The sequence below is a fragment of the Pan paniscus genome, chromosome 9, assembly GCF_029289425.2.
Source record: "Pan paniscus chromosome 9, NHGRI_mPanPan1-v2.0_pri, whole genome shotgun sequence".
Lineage (NCBI taxonomy): Eukaryota > Metazoa > Chordata > Mammalia > Primates > Hominidae > Pan > Pan paniscus.
The window spans coordinates 118,862,677-118,879,283 of record NC_073258.2 but is presented as its reverse complement, the minus strand read 5'-3'; the positions used below and the strand labels follow the sequence as shown (position 1 = coordinate 118,879,283).

At 52.4% G+C, this 16,607-nt stretch overlaps 1 protein-coding gene across 1 annotated transcript; it reads left to right on the top strand.

Moving 5' to 3' along the window:
- Positions 1-2,360: 2,360 nt before the first annotated feature.
- Positions 2,361-16,163, top strand: SCN2B (sodium voltage-gated channel beta subunit 2). The gene is made up of 4 exons (XM_003820059.6): positions 2,361-2,639; positions 10,216-10,382; positions 10,671-10,881; positions 11,881-16,163. The coding sequence occupies exons 1-4, from the start codon at positions 2,570-2,572 to the stop codon at positions 12,078-12,080; spliced, it is 648 nt and encodes a 215-aa protein (XP_003820107.1). The 5' UTR covers positions 2,361-2,569; the 3' UTR covers positions 12,081-16,163.
- Positions 16,164-16,607: the final 444 nt, after the last annotated feature.

The window sequence follows — 16,607 nt, the reverse complement described above, 5'->3', positions numbered from 1 at the left end:
CAGCTACTTGGGAGGCTGAGGCAGGAGAATTGCTTGAACCTGGGAGGTGGAGGTTGCAGTGAGCCAAGATCGCGCCACTGCACTCCAGCCTGGGCAACAGAGCGGGACTCCATCTCACAAAAAAAAAAAAAAAAAAAAGAAAAGATTAAACTGAGATACCACAGGCTGGGCATGGTGGCTCACACTTGTACTCCCAGCACTTTGGGAGGCTGATGCAGGTGGAACACTTGAGGTCAGGAGTTCGAGACCAGCCTGGCCAACATGGTGAAACCCTGCCTCTACTAAAAATACAAAAAAATTAGCTGGGGGTGGTGGCACGTGCATGTAGTTCCAGCTACTCTGGAGGCTGAGACACAGGAATTGCTTGAACCCAGAAGGCAGAGGTTGCAGTGAGTTGAGATTGCACCACTGCACTCCAGCCTGGGTGACAGAGCGAGACCCTGTCTAAAAAAAAATAATAAAAAAATAAAAAATTGAGATATCACATGTAAAGTGCTTGGCACAGAGTTTATGCTCAAAAATATTAGTTGCTCCCTGTTTGGTACACAAAGGGCCCATCACAAATGCAGGTGACTGCTGCATGCGAATCTCTGCCCTACTTAACCATCTCCCCAGGAGTATGGGGGTCACCTCTGCTTAGGAACACCTTGGACTCCACCCACCAAGTTCTCCTACTTATGACGTTAGCTTATTTTTTCTTCCTTCTTCAAAAGAAAAGTTTTAAACATACACAAAAGAGAGAACTATATGACAAACCCTTTACACCCATCACCAGCTAGTTTCAATTATCAAGCAAAACATCTAGTCTCGTGTCACCTATTCTCCCATCTCTTTTTTTCTTTGAATATATATATATATATTTTTGAGATGGAGTCTCACTCTGTGGCCCAGGCTGGGATGTAGCGGAGTGATCTCGACTCACTGCAACCTCCGCCTCCCAGGTTCAAGCAATTCTCCTGCCTCAGTCCCCCCAAGTAGCTGGGATTACAGGCACATGCCACCACACCCGGCTAACTTTTGTATTTTTAGTAGAGACAGGGTTTCACCATGTTAGGGAGGCTGGTCTCGAACTCCTGACCTCAGGTGATCCGCCTGCCTCGGTCTCCCAAAGTGCTGGGATTACAGGCATGAGCCACTGCACCTGGCTTCTTTGAATATCTTAAAGCAAATCCAGTCATCATATTATTTCACCCATAAACACATCAATGTGTGTCTTTTTTTTTTTTTTTGAGACAGAGTCTCGCTCTGTTGCCCAGGCTGGAGTGCAGTGACATGATCTTGGCTCACTGCAACCTCTGCCTCCCCGGGGTCAAGCAATTCTTCTACCTCAGCCTCCCACGTAGCTGAGATTACAGGCACGCACCACCGTGCCTGGCTAATTTTTGTATTTTTAATAGAGACGCGGTTTCACCATGCTGGCCAGGCTGGTCTCGAACTCCTGACCTCGTGATCTGCCCGCCTCAGCCTCCCAAAGTGCTGGGATTACAGGTGTGAGCCACCCCGCCCGGCCACCCATGTGTGTCTTTAACAGATAGAGATGTTAAAGGACAAAACCACATTTTATCAGACCCAACAAAATTAAGAATGATTCATTAATGCAATCTACTATGTAGTTCATATTTAACTTTTCCCAATTGTCTCAAAAACTTTTCTTTCCTGTTGATTTGTTTGAATCAGGTTTATCCAAAGGCCTGTGTTACATTCAATTGTAAGATCTCTTGGGTATTTTTCTATCAGCCTGCTTCAACATGTTCTGTTTTCAGAGGAAACGCTAGAATGAGGAAATCGTTACCCCTTGAAAGTCTCTCCAACTCACTTTCCTGAACCCTTTTGAACAACACAAAAACAAGCATCTCCTTTTTTTTTTAGGGTTTTTTTTTTTTCCTTTGGAGGCAGGGCCCAGGCTGGAGTGCGGTGCAGTAGCTGGGACTACAGGCGTGCGACATTATGCCTGGCTAAATTTTGTATTTTTAGTAGAGATGGGTTTTGCCATGTTGCCCAGGCTGGTCTTGAACTCCTGGACTCAAGCGATCCATCCAGCCTCCCAAAGTGCTGGGATTACAGGTGTGAGCCACTGAGCCAGCCTGGGGGTGTTTTTAAATGATAAAAGGTGTTTCCCTTTCCAGAATCTTTAAAATAAATGGATTCCTCTAATAGCTTTCAAAATCCAACAGTCATCCCAGTGAAGTCAAAAAGCAGGGTTTGTATTATTTCTTGTTTTAGAGGGTAAAAATTTCTGGGATTTTGTTCTTTTCAAAATGACTTTTTTATGCCCTCCCACCTGCTTTTTGAAATCCACCAACCACAATATTTAACCCATCCCCCTTTTCTCTCTCCCCCCCATCTCTCCCTCTCTCCTTTACACACTCCCTCTCTCTCTCTTTTTAGCAGCAACAGACAAGCCGGCCATATTAGAGAGATGGAAATAAAGCTTCCTTAATGTTGTATATGTCTTTGAAGTACATCCGTGCATTTTTTTTTAGCATCCAACCATTCCTCCCTTGTAGTCCTCGCCCCCTCAAATCACCCTCTCCCGTAGCCCACCCGACTAACATCTCAGTCTCTGAAAATGCACAGAGATGCCTGGCTACCTCGCCCTGCCTTCAGCCTCACGGGGCTCAGTCTCTTTTTCTCTTTGGGTAAGTTAGACTCACATCTGCATGCTCCCGAGGGTTCAGAAGTGTAGACGCAATGTGAAGAGGATGGGGGCAGGGGATAGGAAAGAAGACATTGCTAGCGCTTTCCCTCTGTGTCCTTGGGAGGGGAGGTGCTGGGGACTGGAAGGGACATTGCTGGGGAGTGCAGAACCCTGGGACTACTTAGTCACAGAAATGTTGGGTCAGGGGATCTGAGTGTTGCTGGGGGCTGACAATTGTCAAGGGAGGTGAATCTTCTCTGGATTTCCCCTAAGTGGACCTACGTGGGGGTGGGGCAGAGAGTGGATTGACCTGCAGTCTCTTCAGGGATTATTTTTTGGAGTTGCCGCAAATGTGGGGTCCTGGGACTTAATGCTCCCTTAAGGGGCTTCTTTTCGGAAGCTTGATCCTGGTGGATTTAGGGTATTAGGAGAGTGTGCAGGGGAGCTGGTGGCAGAAAGTTGAGTCTGGGTCTGGCTTCCTGGCACTCGGTCTCACTGATCTGTTGGAATGTGTGTGGGAGTAGGTGGGAAGCGGGCTTGGGGAATGATGTCTGGGTTGGGAGGAGACCTGCTGAGGCACGCACTGATGGAGAAGGCACCTTTGGCTTGGGCCGGATGGAATGGAGGAAGGGCCAGGTGTAGAGATTCAGGAAAAAAATGGAACCCACAGGCTGAGCGAGGTTGCAGCCCTTTAAATCCAGCCTCAGAACTGCCCAGCCCAGTCTTGCAGACTGTCCTGTCAAGTGGCCCCAAATATTAATTTTGTATTTGACCACTCAGACACTTCCTGGTGGGGAAGTGGGCTAGAAAGTTATTTGCAAGCCTGCTTTGTAGTTTCATTCTTGCTCCTAAACTTACTTATTGCTGGAGCAGCAACTGAGAGTCAAGTCCAAGGACTGTTGATGGAACTATTCCCCACCACAAAGGCTCTCTCTCTTTCTGTGGTGTGATGTGCTGGGTTTGGAGTAGGAGTGCTAAACACAGACAGTGCAGAGGCCCTGCCAGCCTGCTTTGCTGAGTTACTTGGCATATTAACATCAGAGCAGGAATGCTATGGAATCTCTGGCAGGACCTGGGTTTCAAGCCACCTTTGTCATTTACGTAATGATCACAGGCAAGTTACTCAACCCCTCTGAGCTTCAGTTCCCTCCCGGGTAAACTAAAGAATGCCTATTGCCTGAGGTGTTTGTGATTTGGTGCATGGCAGGAACTCAACGATGGCTAACATAAGAATGCTTTTCGTGAGCCCAGGCACTGTGTATCTTGTTTAGCCCTCACAGCAATCGGAGGTAGATTCTATTATACTCAGGTTACAGGGAGGAAACAGATGACTATGGTAACGGGAGCTGAGATTTGAACTCCCTGTGTCTGACTTCAGCACATTCTCTTAAACGTTGGATTCCACTGCCCCCAATGTTCAAGAAATGGCACTGCTATATTAACAGTACCTAATTGATCAGAGTCTCAGGACAGGCTGAAAGAAGGGGAGTTGGGTGAGTGGCCTGTTGTAAGGAGGCCCAGCTGGAGGACAGGACCCTTTCCTCAGGAGTTAGGAAGCACTTCGTGCAGGAGAGAAGCTGCCTGGTGAGAGCCATGGCTAAGTAAAGATAGAAAGGGGGCTCAGTGACCGGGACCCAGAGCTCTGGGCTAGGGCGAGGAAGAGGGAGTCTGGGAGGTCTGAGTGTTGGGGGTGGGGAGATGGTAGTGGGAGGAAGCTAAAGCTTCTGCAAAGCTGAGTGGGAGAGGATGCAGGAATGGGGACCTTGAACTTGAACTTGATTGGTGCTGTAATGAGGCATGTCCCTGGCACTCCAATGCTGAGGGCCGAGTTGACAATGGAACTTTGGTGGTGTTGCAGTAGCATCGATCCCCAGGATGGAGGATGCCACAAGTGACGAGGGAGGGGACTCTGTTGGGGCTGGGCTTGTGGGGATGACTATGGAGGTGGCAAAGAGAAAGGGCAGGTGGGCAACCAGCTCTACCCACGACAGAAGCATATGAGGCTAGTTTTAGCCAGAAACAATTCAAATGACTGGGCTTCCCTGAAGTTTTTCTTGAGACCGTTGACTCCACAGTCACTGACCTGCTTACCAATGTATGGATTATGTTAGCGGAGGCATAGAAAGTGGAGTCTGGGCTGAGCACGGTGGCTCACACCTGTATCCCAGTGCTTTGGGAGGCCGAGGTGGGAGGATCGCTTGAGGCCAGGAATTGGAGACCAGCCTGGACAACATAGCAAGACCCTGTCTCTACAAAAAAAAAAAGAAAAGAAAAGAAAAGAAAAGAAAAGAAAAATAAGCCAGGCATGGTGGCATGTACCTGTAGTCCTAACTGTTCCAGGAGGCTGAAGTAGGAGTATCAAGAGTTCCAGGCTGCAGTGAGCCGTGATCATGCCACTGCACTCCAGCATGGGCAACAGAGCCAAACCCTGTCTCTTAAAAAAAGAAAGAAAGAAAGAAAGAAAGTGAAGTCTAGTCCTCACTCTAGCCCACTGCACATATCTGCTGCTTGTGGTGGTGGGGGCCCAGACATGGAGAGAAAGCTGTCTCTTCTTCCTTTAGTAGACTTTATTGAGTCCCCACTCTGCCACACACTGTCCTGGGTGCCAGGGATACCAAGATGAATAGGAGTCAGTTCCCCGGAGCCTCTTGAGGGAAACAGGCCCATGAACAAATAATAACAAGACAACATTGTATGTATGGCAACAATAATGGCAATAATGCTCATCGTAGTCGCAGCTGACTTTTGTCCAGGCCATGTGCTAGGCACTGTGCTGAGCTTCATACAGGTAGTAAGTCATTTAATCCTTTGACAGCCCTATGAAGTTGGGCTTATTGTCCCCTATATTACAGATGAGGAAACTGAGGCACTGGGAGGTTAACTATCCTGCCATTCTGCCCTCAAGTCATGTGGAAGAGATAGGAACAGGGCTGGGGTGAGGACAAGGACACTGGGGAAACAGTCACCGAGGCTAATGCCCTGTAAGCTGGGACCTGAAGGATAAGTAGGAGGGGCCCAGGGGCAGGAGGGCAAATGAGCTTCTCAACCTGAAGCAAAAATACGTGCAAAGGCATGGAGAAGGGAAGGAAGGTGGTGTTTTCAGAAAAAATCAGAACTGGGGTCACTGGAGTGAAGGAGACCTGGGGGGATGGGGGCTGGCAGGGGATGAGGCTAAGGTATAGGTTGGTCCCAGATGGCAAAGGGCTTGGAAGCTGTGCCCAGGAGCCTGGACTTGATCCTGAAAGCAGTGGGTAGCTGTTGGAGGTTTGGAGGTGAGGAGTGATGAGGGTGGGTTGCTCCTGGCTGCACGGGGATGGACTGGAGTGGCTGGGGTTGGGGAGGCCCTTGAGCAGGAAGGGTCTGGATGGTAAGGCAGTGCAGGTGCGGAGATACGGGCTGGATGCCACACTCACCTGGGAGGCAGGGGCTGCCCCGGGAGACAGTTCATTTGTTTAGACAGTTAAAAAAAAAACAAAAACCAAGAAGAAAATAATTACCTCACAGGTTGCTGTAGGGTGGAAAGAGGAGTGAAGAGATTAACTTCCAGTCTCTGCAAGAGACAGCATTTGGCAGATGAGCAAATTTTTATAGTCTCTGCAAGATGGGCTAGTTAGAACAGTGGATGACACGAGGCCTGAGGGCCCAGATGTGCCTTGGAGACAGCGGGTGGCCCGCCACTGCTGAGGTTTTGGATCTAAGATCAGAAGCCACATCCCGTTGATGATCTTTTCCCTTCTGTGAGTTGAAAATCAGGAGACACAGGCCCCAGACCTGGTCTCAAATGGGACAACCAGGAAGATTGTGGGCCCCCCTTGTATGGAGGTTCCTTTAAATGGGACCATTCCCTGCTGGCGGGCCTGCCTGGAGTTGGACCTGCCATATAGTTGGCAAGAGATCGGATGCCTTGGAATGGGGCTCACTTCCCCACTCAGCTTCAATGCCTCAACCCAGTCTGGGGCTAGCTTCGCCTCTTACTAGCCGTGAACTTGGGCTCGTCTCTTAACTTCTTTGTGCTCCATCTTCCTCATCCGGAATGTGGGAGCGATAACAGGTTTTGTTAGTATTAAATGAGGTGATGTATGTAGAGTACGTAGACAGTGCCTGGCTCGTTGTAAGCATTTTGTAAGGGTTTGTGGCTGTAATGAAGTCCTTTCTGTGGCCTTGGCCATGCATTCGGGTGCTTTCCCGAAGCGGGAGAGTTAATCAAGAGACCCGAGTTTTGCTCACAGCTCTGACCTTGTTGAGCCATGGTCCCCTCGTCTTTAATGAGGGCCCGGACTGGCGGGAGGTCTGAGGCCAGCACCCTAGAGCTGCTGGGATTTTGGTGAGGCCACAGGCTCACGTGGAGATCTTGGATTAGGGGCTAGGAACCATGATTCTGGCCTCAGCTTGTCCCTATTCTCTGTGTGTGGCTCTCATGGCCTTTCCTCACCGGTAAAACAATGGGGCTAGATCTACGGTTTCTGATCTCAGCTGCAGCCTGTGGCTCCGGATCCCATGCTCGCTCCGCAGGATGGAACTTGACGTTTGACTCTGTGACCACTAGAGGGCACGCGTGTTCCGCCCGGTACCTTCTGCAGTGCCCCGCTGCAGGGTGGGGTGGGGGAGCCCGCATTGCACCTCTCCGGCTGCCCCCGTCCTGCCAGCCAGAAAAGGCGCCCCCGCACTCCTCTCTACCCTGCCCTCCCCCACGGCAGGGTGCTAGCTCCTTCGAGATGGTGGGGTTCAAGTTCTAATCTGGAGCACTGCCTTGGGCTTGGTGGGGGGCAGAGGCCCGCGCAGGGTCCGCCGGGCTTCGCAGAACGCAGACTTTTTGGTCTGGGGAGCCCCTGGGAAGATGATCGACCTTCCAAGGGAAGAGCTAGAGGGGTAGGACATTCCTGGGATGGGAGGTAAGCTCAGGACAAGCACTGTCAATGCCTTCCCTCAGAGCTCTGGGCCTCTGCAGATGAAGATGCTGTTGGCATTTTCTGCACACCTCCTCCTTGGCTGGTGCGCTGCCAGATGCTTTCAGAAGGGCGATGAAAGTACAGGAGATGGAATTGGGCTTTGTTCTTCCTGGCAGGGGCCCACTCAGCCTCCCCAGTCCTTATTCCTCTAATGAGCACTTAAGCTCACACCTGGAATCCTCGGCCCTGGACTCCTCCTCTAGAAAACGCAGATGGTGACACCTGTCTCCCAGCTTGGAGAACAGATGAGGTCCCCATGCCTACCCCTCCATCCAGGGCTGCTGCCAGTTCAGAGAATCTCTGGTTCTTAAGTCCTGCCATTTGCCCTGGTCACTCGGGCCAGGGGCGGGACTGGCAGAAGGGTGCTCCAGGCAGATGTTGATTTCCCTGCAGGCTGCAGGGCGGCTGCCTCTACGGCTTTGTGCAGAAAAAAAAAAAGTTTGAAAAATAGGAGCCCTGCAGGCCTGGGCTGTTCGCCAATTCCTACGGACTAGCTGGAGGGGGGCAGTCTCCAAGGTGCCCTCAGACCAGGCCAGAGGCTCCCCTAGAAGCCCTTCCTGTTTGCAAGGCAGAACTTGGGGAGAATTGAGGATAATAGCAGCTACTATTTGCTGAATACTTACTGCTTCTTTTCATTATTGAAACAACCCTGGGAGATTGGTGTCACCAACTGCATTTTACAAAGGAGTAGCCCCCACTCTTCCAGCTTCCGATGCTGGAGCTGGGATTGAACCCAAGTCTAGTCGCATCCCCTTGTCTACGCGATTCCCACATCAGCCTCTATCGGGCTCACCTGGACAGCCTCCCAGCAGCCCCCACACTCCCCAACCCTGCAGGGACCTCCTATCACACTTCAAAGAGGAAACTCCTAATTCCATATCCTAGCCCACAAAGCCTTTGTGAGCTGGTCCCTGCCTAACTCTTGGACCTCAGGTCTCACCATGCACCCCCTCGGTCATTCTGCTCCCTCTGCCTCAGGCACACGAAACTCCTTCCAGCCACTGGGACTTGGCCCCTGGGAGTACACTTGCCTGGGAACTCGACTCGCTCAAAACTTCAATGGGCTCACTCTCTCACTTCAGGTGGGCGCTGCCCGTGTGTCCCCCTCAGAGCAGTCTTCCCTGCCCACCCGACATCAGACAATGCCCCTCTACCTTGCCGAGCGTCTCTACCTACAACTCCATGATTTTTTTCCTTGTTGATGTCTATCCTTCTCCCCAGAATATAAGCTTCATGATGCAGTGACTCTGCCTGTCCTGTTCACAGCAGTAACCCCCAGGGCCTAGACTAAGTGCCTGGCACACAGTAGGTGATTTATAAATATTTGGTAAATGAGTGAATGAATGATGCCGAACACTGCTGTTTATCCTCCATAAAGAAAAGGAATCTTCTGAGATAAGGTTCTTGAGGATACAGGCAGAGCATCTCGGAATGAAGGCCAGGGCTCAGGTGAGTCCAGTGAGGTGCCTAGGGCGTGACATTTAAGGAGGTATTTCCATGACCAGACAGTGGATGCCCCTTAAGTGTCTTGCCCAGGCCCCTCGCTCGCCTCCCTGTAGGCTCTGTCCTGCTTAGAATGTCGGAGTGGGACAGGCCTTTCTCAGCCCCAGCACCAAAGTCTCCTGGCCTCAGTCTGGTGTTCCTAATAGGACTCTGCAGAACCAGCAGCTCCCACCCTGCCTGCCTGTAGCAGCTCCTTGCTGTGGTGTCTCCAGGTTGACATCTTCAAGAGGGACTCCTGTCCCTGCAGACCCATCAGCTGGTCCTTGGAATGGTGCCTCACCTTCTGGGGCACCTCTTCCCTTCCACAGCTTGTCTGCCCTCTTTCTTGTCTGTCGCAAGCCTGAGGAAGGTAGGGGGCTGGGCTGGGCTGGGACACAGCTTTGCTCTGTCCCTGGGGTATGGAGAGCGAGGCCTTCCAAATCTCCAGCTGTTCTCAGTCTGCTGTCCTGAGAACGGAACGGCAGGGGAGCCCTGCAGTTTCAGCAAAGATGGTTAGAAGTGGTGAGAATAAGGGGGAAACTGAGGCAAGCATAGTGAAGCCCCTTGTCTGTGGTCTTCTGCTAGCATGTGGCAGAACTGGGGCAAGTGTGGTGGGGGCAGGGGTGCCTAACAGTGGTTCTAGAAAAGGCTTGGGGCCATTTGGCTGCCCCTGGCTTGACAGATATAGATGATGTGATGATTTGGTTTCTCTCCTCCCCTACCTGCTCTGTGGCCCCGCTTTGCCCCAAAGACCACATCTGGTGCCCCATATGTGCCTGCCCACTCCAGGAGTATGGACTGGGGAGGCTGAGTGGGCCCCTGCCAGGAAGAACGAAGTCCAATTCCATGCGGCTTGCACCTGTACTCCCAGCTACTTGGGAGGCTGAGGTGAGAGGATCACCTGAGCCCAGCAGGTCTAGGCTGCAGTGAGTCATGATTGTGCCACTGCACTCCAGCTTGGGCAACAGAGACCCTGTTGCAAATAACAGTAACTCCCACCTCCTGATTAACTGGAGCTGTCAGGGACCCAGTCCCCTCCCTGTGGCTCTGCTCTGCCTCATCCCCCAACACTCCCAGGCACAGAGGGCTTGCCCCTCCCCAGCCCTTTCAGCCAGACTCCTCACCAGCTTGTGGCTTAATCTGCAGTGCCACCAGGACAGAGCATGGAGGTCACAGTACCTGCCACCCTCAACGTCCTCAATGGCTCTGACGCCCGCCTGCCCTGCACCTTCAACTCCTGCTACACAGTGAACCACAAACAGTTCTCCCTGAACTGGACTTACCAGGAGTGCAACAACTGCTCTGAGGAGATGGTGAGTCCTGGGCTGAAGGCAGGGGTAGGGGAGGAGGTAGGAGCCCCGTGGCATGAAGCCCCTGGTCCCACCACTGGCCCCGGCACTGCGCTAGGGCCCCAGAGGACCCTGGGTGGGCTGCGTGCTCTGGAGGCTTTGAAACAAGGTGTGCTGCGCACCCAGGTGCCTCACAGAGGTAACTGCCTCTCTTCCCCAGGAAAAGGGTGGATGGGAAGAGGGGGCATCCTCACTGTCCTTGTAGTTCCTTGCTCATCCAGCCACCCATCCTGTCCCTTGCTCCAACCCCAGTTCCTCCAGTTCCGCATGAAGATCATTAACCTGAAGCTGGAGCGGTTTCAAGACCGCGTGGAGTTCTCAGGGAACCCCAGCAAGTATGATGTGTCGGTGATGCTGAGAAATGTGCAGCCGGAGGATGAGGGGATTTACAACTGCTACATCATGAACCCCCCTGACCGCCACCGTGGCCATGGCAAGATCCATCTGCAGGTCCTCATGGAAGGTGAAGGCTGGGGTGCCAGCTGTGGGGCCCTGACCTTTCCCACCCACCTACTCTCTGCAGCATTTGCTCAGGGCACTTTGGGGAGACCAGGCCCTCCTGAGGGTGGGAGCAACCATTTGTGCTGCATAGAAGGAATCCATTTTCTTCCCTCTAGTCCTCAAGAACCTGGGAATATGTCCCAGAGAGTCCTGGTAATGATACAGACTATAAATCCCAGTCTTAATAATGGGGCTTGGTGTGATGGCTCACACCTGTAATCACAGCGCTTTGGGAGGCTGAGGCAGGCAGATAGCTTGAGCTCAGGAGCTCGAGACCAGCCTGGGCAACATGGCAAAACTCCATCTCTACAGAAAATGCAAAAATTAGCTGGGCATGGTGGCTTGCACCTATACTCCCAGCTACTTGGGAGGCTGAGGTGAGAGGATCATCTGAGCCCAGCAGGTAGAGGCTGCAGTGAATCATGATTGCGCCACTGCACTCCAGCTTGGGCAACAGAGCAAGACCCTGTTTCAAATGACAACAACAGCAATAATAATGATGGTGATGATGGCAGCTTTCATTTATTGGGCACCTCTATGTCTCAGTCATAGGGCTAAGCTCTGTTTATGCATTATCTCATCCTCATGAAAACCTTTGAGGGAGGTACTATTATTAAGCCCATTTTACACGTTAGAAAACTGAGGTTAGAGAGGATAAGTTACTTAAGGTCACGCAATTCGTAAGTTGTACAATTAGGACTCAAATTTGGGTCTGTTTGATCTTAAAGTTCATGCTCTTAAATACTTCATCACACTAGCTCCTCTGGGGGCTTTGGGTGTCCTGGGATTTGGAGGTGGGGGCGCTTCAGGGTCAGTCACTGGATTGCTTTTTGGCTTTGCTAAAGTCCTGTCTGTGGAGGAGAGTAAAGTCAGGATGGTTCCACGCATGCCACGGGTAGTGGGGTGGTGGGGTAGGCCCCTTTTCCAGCCCTGGTGCTCAGTGGCTCTGCTTCCTTTCCAGAGCCCCCTGAGCGGGACTCCACGGTGGCCGTGATTGTGGGTGCCTCCGTCGGGGGCTTCCTGGCTGTGGTCATCTTGGTGCTGATGGTGGTCAAGTGTGTGAGGAGAAAAAAAGAGCAGAAGCTGAGCACAGATGACCTGAAGACCGAGGAGGAGGGCAAGACGGACGGTGAAGGCAACCCGGATGATGGCGCCAAGTAGTGGGTGGCCGGCCCTGCAGCCTCCCGTGTCCCGTCTCCTCCCCTCTCCGCCCTGTACAGTGACCCTGCCTGCTCGCTCTTGGTGTGCTTCCCGTGACCTAGGACCCCAGGGCCCACCTGGGGCCTCCTGAATCCCCGACTTCGTATCTCCCACCCTGCACCAAGAGTGACCCACTCTCTTCCATCTGAGAAACCTGCCATGCTCTGGGACGTGTGGGCCCTGGGGAGAGGAGAGAAAGGGCTCCCACCTGCCAGTCCCTGGGGGGAGGCAGGAGGCACATGTGAGGGTCCCCAGAGAGAAGGGAGTGGGTGGGCAGGGGTAGAGGAGGGGGCCGCTGTCCACCTGCCCAGTGCTTGGCCTGGCAGTGGCTTCAGAGAGGACCTGGTGGGGAGGGAGGGCTTTCCTGTGCTGACAGCGCTCCCTCAGGAGGGCCTTGGCCTGGCACGGCTGTGCTCCTCCCCTGCTCCCAGCCCAGAGCAGCCATCAGGCTGGAGGTGACGATGAGTTCCTGAAACTTGGAGGGGCATGTTAAAGGGATGACTGTGCATTCCAGGGCACTGACGGAAAGCCAGGGCTGCAGGCAAAGCTGGACATGTGCCCTGGCCCAGGAGGCCACGTTGGGCCCTCGTTTCCATTGCTAGTGGCCTCCTTGGGGCTCCCGTTGGCTCCTAATCCCTTAGGACTGTGGATGAGGCCAGACTGGAAGAGCAGCTCCAGGTAGGGGGCCATGTTTCCCAGTGGGGACCCACCAACAGAGGCCAGTTTCAAAGTCAGCTGAGGGGCTGAGGGGTGGGGCTCCATGGTGAATGCAGGTTGCTGCAGGCTCTGCCTTCTCCATGGGGTAACCACCCTCGCCTGGGCAGGGGCAGCCAAGGCTGGGAAATGAGGAGGCCATGCACAGGGTGGGGCAGCTTTCTTTGGGGCTTCAGTGAGAACTCTCCCAGTTGCCCTCAGTGGGGTTTCCACCTGACTTTTGGCTACAGAGAGGGAAGGGAAAGCCTGAGGCCAGCATGAGGGGAGGCCTTGGAACCTGAGCCGCCAATGCCAGCCCTGTCCCATCTGCAGCCACGCTACTCGCTCCTCTCCCAACAACTCCCTTCGTGGGGATAAAAGTGACAATTGTAGGCCAGGCACAGTGGCTCACGCCTGTAATCCCAGCACTTTGGGAGGCCAAGGCGGGTGGATTACCTCCATCTGTTTAGTAGAAACGGGCAAAACCCCATCTCTACTAAAAATACAAGAATTAGCTGGGCGTGGTGGCGTGTGCCTGTAATCCCAGCTGTTTGGGAGGCGGAGGCAGGAGAATCGCTTGAGCCTGGGAAGCGGAGGTTGCAGTGAACTGAGATAGTGATAGTGCCACTGCAATTCAGCCTGGGTGACATAGAGAGACTCCATCTCTAAAAAAAAAAAAAAAAAAAAAAAGAGGCAATTGTGGGGAGCCAACCATCACTGCCATTACACTCACATTCAGTGGAAATTGATTAGGCCTGAGAGAAGGAGCAAGAGGCAGAAACACTGACTCTGAGACCATGACCTTGGAAGATCCTCAGAGATCAACTAGCCAAGTCACTCACTTAAAATGGGGAAACTGAGGTTCCAACTGACAGAAACTGAGGGTCCTGCCCTCTTCTCTGGCTCCTCAGTCTCCAGTTTGAAGCAACAGAGCCATCATTTTCCCAGTGGGAGGGGCCTCTGTGGCCTGGTCCATGATGGGGCGAGTTGGAGGGGTGGGCTTCTCTAGCCCTGCCCCTCTCCCAGGAGCCCAGCCCCTCTGGCCAGGACTGAGGAGAAGTGGAGGGAAGCAGGGAGGGAGGGAGCAAGTGTGAAGGGCACAGCTGCTGGCAAATGCCCCATTCCCTGCCCCAGCACTTCCCAGCCTTTCCAGGAGCTCTGCCCCACCCCTGCTCAGGGAGTCAGGTGCCCAGGGTAGGGAATAAGTCTAGGAAAGGGGGTGGAGACAGGACCGTGACAGTCTCAGGGACCAATCCCTGCCTCTGCCCATCAGATTGCCAATTTGGGGAGACAGCAATATCATCTGGGAGATTCAGCTTAATTTGCTTCAATTCAGCAACCATTTATTGAGCATCTATTATGTGCCAGGCACTGTGCCGGGCACTGGGGATATACACAAAGCCATAAGCACTGGGGACTGCCAGGTTGGCACTGTAGGGACCAAGATTAACTTTTTGGTGCAACTAATTCCACCTCTGCAAGACACTGCTTCCAAGGCTACAGTTGGGGAAGATGAAGAGATTCTAGAATCTGTGCCCTGGGAAGGGAGAAACAGCAGGGAAGAGGGGCAATACAACAGGGTCAAGGGTGCAGAGGCCAGGCAGAGTGGGTGCAGAGTGCGGGATGGGCAACCAGCCTGGTAACACCTGGGTGAGGTGAGCGAGTCAAGCCCATCTGGAAATGCTAAACTCATCAGCTCAGTACCTAACTGCCAATCAACACACTGCCAATGCGGGTGGGCTAAGCCGCCAGGATGCCTGCAGCAGATGGACGCTGCCCATCCTCGAGCCAGCCAGCTGGGGGCAGAGAGGTGGGTGGCGGGCACCTCATGCCAGCTGAGACCAAGAGTGGTTGTATACATTTCTGCAGCTTGCAGATTTCATTTTTTTGGTCACCCTTTAAGTGTCCTTCTCTCCCAGGATGAGTGAGGAGCTGTGCTGATGTTGGGAACTTATCTTTTTCCAGGATCCATAACATTTAGGGGAATTATTTGCGGGCTTTCCTAGTGTATTCTAAGAAGTTCTAACTCTCCATCAAGAAGCCCAAGATTCCTGGAGTCTTTTTTTCCTCTGCCCTGATCAACTGGGGCCCAGGAAAAGCAATGTCTCTTCACGGGCCTCAGGGCCCCAGCAGATGGGGCTGGGTCAGGAACCATCTCTGTCCCAGGTGCTCAGCCCTCATATGCATTTTCTTCTGGAGCGTCTTAGAATCTCCTCCAGAGGACTCATAGAGCTGCCTCCCCCAGGATGGTGAAGTTGGGAGCAAAATGGGGCTTCTGTAAGTAGAGGTGGAAAACCAGAGAGATGTTTCCACAGCGGCCATTTCTCTACCCTGTTTCCTAACTTATGCTGACAAGTTCTTCCTCTTCCTACCATGGGGTTCGAGCCCCACTTCTGGTTGCATGTTCCCACCACGACGCTCTGCTGGTTTTAGTCGGCTGACTTTCTCAACTGCCCCAGCCTCTCCTGCTCTCTCAGAACCTCCCTCTGCCCCCACCCCCCATCTGTCTCTTCCTCCTAACTAAGGGCCAATGCAAAGAGAGACGGGCTGGCTAACCCATGGGATTTAGCTTATAAGAACAAAGCACAATTATTCAGGACTGAACTGCTTTGAGGTGCCTTGCAACTGGCTTTGGAAATAGCTATCTGCCCCCTAGCTATGGACTCTTCACAGTTATTTCCAGTTTATAAAAAGGAAAAGCTGATCGGATCCATGTTTCTCTCTGCGAGTCTCCTTGGGGAGGTTGGGCTGGTAAATATTTGCAAGGTCAGGTTAAGCAGACAGACAATTGAAAATACTGGGCAGGTCCAAAAGGATAGTTCCAGGCCATAGGAATGGCTTGGTGCAGTTAACGGGTGATGAAGCAAGAAATCTTCCTTCCTACTTATGTCTTAAAGATGGACAGCCTGTGTCTCTTGCTGTGCCTCTTGCTGGCGTCTTCCTTTATTGAAGCTTGCTGATGCACTGTACATAGTCTCTCTCTCTAGGTATAGATATATTATATATACAAATATCAAACATCTCACCACACCCACCCCAAAAATTACACTGTGTGTGTGTGGGGAGGTGTAATAACTTCTCAGTGTTTTGAGTTGATTCACCAAAGGCAAATTTTGGAATGTTCTTGCGCTTTGTGCACTTGGAGGGGAAAACCCAACTACATATGCACTTTCTTGGTTGTGTGTGCTATAGAGAGGTTGGAAGGGGTGGCTGGAAGGGGAGAGAAACTGAGATGGCCCTCTGTGACTCGAATGCTGGGATGTATCTGCTTTTGGGAGCAGACTGAGTTTCTTTTGCAATTTGTCTTATTGTTTGGGTCTACTGGCGACAATAAACTATCTCCCCTGAAAATCCCTCGAGTGTGGCTTTATTCAGGGGTTCAGGGCAGGGTAGGCTGATGCTTCACCAGGATCTTAACTGGAACCCTAGGTGCTCCTTTCCTGGTAATCCCATTGGCGCTGCCAGATCTCCAGCATCTGAGGGCCTCAATGCCCCTGCCTCACAAGGGGAAGGTTGTCTACCCCACACTTGTGCCCCCACAGATGTTTCATCCCTTTGCCTTCCCCAACCCCCTGGGGACTCCGCTCACCCTGGAACAGAGTGGCTGAACACCTACTTCTTGGAGGGCTCTCGATTATTTTGGGGATGAAGACAACCCCGGAAGTTCCCAAGGCTGACTGTCATGTGGATGTTGCCTGTCCTTTGCATGGGCAGACAGGCCATCCTTCCTGCTCTGTTCCCCAAAGGTGTTGGATTAGACATTTCTTTTGCCTCCTCTGGACTCAAAGAATAGAT

Coding starts and splice junctions, on each gene's coding strand:
- SCN2B (XM_003820059.6), top strand. CDS start 2,570: ATGCACAGAGATGCCTGGCTACCTCGCCCTGCCTTCAGCCTCACGGGG. Junction 10,383..10,670: donor ACAACTGCTCTGAGGAGATG/GTGAGTCCTGGG, acceptor CTCCAACCCCAG/TTCCTCCAGTTCCGCATGAA. Junction 10,882..11,880: donor TCTGCAGGTCCTCATGGAAG/GTGAAGGCTGGG, acceptor CTTCCTTTCCAG/AGCCCCCTGAGCGGGACTCC.